This window comes from Lipotes vexillifer, unplaced genomic scaffold (assembly GCF_000442215.2).
Source record: "Lipotes vexillifer unplaced genomic scaffold, Lipotes_vexillifer_v1.1 scaffold454, whole genome shotgun sequence".
NCBI lineage: Eukaryota > Metazoa > Chordata > Mammalia > Artiodactyla > Lipotidae > Lipotes > Lipotes vexillifer.
The window spans coordinates 1,647,330-1,649,848 of record NW_006779481.1 but is presented as its reverse complement, the minus strand read 5'-3'; the positions used below and the strand labels follow the sequence as shown (position 1 = coordinate 1,649,848).

Genomic DNA, 2,519 nt, shown 5'->3' with positions numbered 1-2,519 from the left:
ACATTGTGTATTAAAAAAAAAAAAAAAAAAAAAAAGACCATAGATATTTTCTATTCAGCATTCACTGATAATTATCAGTTTACCTGGGGCCTGAGTCACCATGTCCATATATTTCACAGTAGACATTCAAGTGTATTTCATTAATAATATTTCAAATAGAGAATATATTAAGTGTCTGTGCTAACGAAAGTATTTATATGTTATCAGCTACTCTACAAATCGTTAACTGGATAAAAACTTGGCAGGTAAAAGAATATTCAAGCAATGAATAAAAGGGTATTCAAACATAATGAAGTCCCAGCATTAAACATTTTCTGAATTGAATAATGGCACATAAGATTGCTTAAAAGTATAAAGCCAATATGATCATTTGCATTTTAGTCTTTTTGAATCACTGAATAAATATTAACTGTTGATGATTGTCTATGATGGATTTTGTTGATAATGCGGCTGCCGCATCTTAAAACCTGGTTTCCAAGAGACTGTATAAATGGGTGATAGGAAAAGCCAGTGCTGACACCGCTGAAGGGTTGCACTTGCCTATAACGAAAAAGTGTGGTGCTGTCCACAGAATGACTCATGTCATTGAATACTGGACTTGGTCATCTATCCTTAAGAAACATTCCATCAGAATTTCAGACAGTTTAAAGCCACAGAACTTCTGGTTGAATCAGGAAGAGCAGGCTATAATGGAACTCTTTCCATTAGGAGAGCTCTTTCTGTAAAGGAGATATAGCCAGATAGCTTTCCAAAAAGTCTCTTTTTCTAATAATTTGACTATGTCTCCTCCCCACCAACAGCCACTCGCTTTCCCAATGGGGCATACTGCCCAGCTACTATGTTCGAATGTAAAAATCATGTTTGTATCCAGTCATCTTGGAAGTGTGATGGTGATAACGACTGTGGCGATGGTTCCGATGAAGAACTTCATCTGTGCTGTGAGTGAGAGAGACTGGGGGGTGGTGTTGTCAATGTTTCTTATGTGGAGCATGTGATCCAGGAGGGCGGTTGTACAATTTTTGAGTACTGGACACATGATGTGCGTTAGTGTGCTTTCACTTGGCCTTCCTGCTTAGTTCTCTACTTGGAACATGAGAAAGTTGGGCAAGCATCCATAGTGTTAAACATTTTGTGGCCTTCAAAGGCAATTGGCATAAATAGCGGCAGATCTGCTGTGGCTGAAGTCTGAGGTAGGGTGGGGCTGTACATCTCTCCTGCTCCATCCTACTTTCAGTGCCCCTCAGAGCACTTCTGCTAAACCCCCAGAGCTTCAGAGAACACCTTTAGGACATTTTAAAACTAGTTAGTCCTTAGTCACTTCACGTTACATCATAATTCAAGAACATCTAATTCTTTTCTGTTGTATGATGCATATTTATTTAAACATCTTTTATTTTAACATCTTTATTGGAGTATAATTGCTTTACAATGGTGTGTTAGTTTCTGCTGTATAACAAAGTCAATCAGCTATAAATATACACATGTCCCCATATCTCCTCACTCTTGCATCTCCCTCCCACCCTCCCTATCCCACCCCTCTAGGTGGTCACAAAGCACTGACATGATCTCCCTGTGCTATGCGGCTGCTTCCCACTAGCTGTCTATTTTACGTTTGGTCGTGTATATATGTCCATGCCACTCTTTCACTTCATCCCAGCTTACCCTTCCCCCGCCCCATATCCTCAAGTAGTAGGTCTGTGTCTTTATTCCCGTCTTACCCCTAGGTACTTCATGACCTTTTTTTTTTTTTTTTTTTGTAGATTCCATATATATGTGTTAGCATACGCTATTTGTTTTTCTTGTCCTGACTTACTTCACTCTGTATGACAGACTCTAGGTGCATCCACCTCACTACAAATAACTCAATTTCGTTTCTTTTTATGGCTGAGTATATTCCATTGTATATATGTGCCACATCTTCTTTATCCATTCATCTGTTGATGGACACTTAGGTTGCTTCCATGTCCTGGCTATTGTAAATAGAGCTGCAATGAACATTGTGGTACATGACTCTTTTTGAATTATGGTTTTCTCAGGGTATATGCCCAGTAGTGGGATTGCTGGGTCATATGATAGTTCTATTTATAGTTTCTTAAGGAACCTCCATAGTGGCTGTATCAATTTAAATTCCCACCAACAGTGCAAGAGGCTTGCCTTTTCTCCACACCCTCTCCAGCATTTATTGGTTTTTGTTTTGTTTTGTTTTGTTTTTAACATCTTTATTGGAGTATAATTGCTTTACAATGGTGTGTTAGTTTCTGCTGTATAACAAAGTGAATCAGTTATACATATACATATATCCCCATATCTCTTCCCTCTTGCTTCTATTTATTTTTTAAACCAGTGAGTCTCAATTTGGGTACCCATCAAAATCACCTGGGGAGAGGTGTTTCAAAAGCACACGCTCTGGTCCCACCCTAGGCTTAGACCTATTGAACCAGAATGTCCAAGTACATGTCAGGCCTGGGCAGAATGTATATTGAGAAAGCTCCTTAGCTTTTTTTTTTTTTTTTTTTTTT

General features: G+C 38.6%; 1 protein-coding gene across 1 annotated transcript in view; it reads left to right on the top strand.

Annotated features, from left to right (window-relative positions):
- Window positions 1-2,519, top strand: part of LRP2 (LDL receptor related protein 2) — a 194,855-nt gene that overhangs the window by 141,729 nt on the left and 50,607 nt on the right. The window contains exon 61 of the mRNA XM_007452631.1: window positions 801-938. Within this exon, the coding sequence (XP_007452693.1) occupies window positions 801-938 (138 nt within the window). The remainder of the gene's footprint in view (window positions 1-800; window positions 939-2,519) is intronic.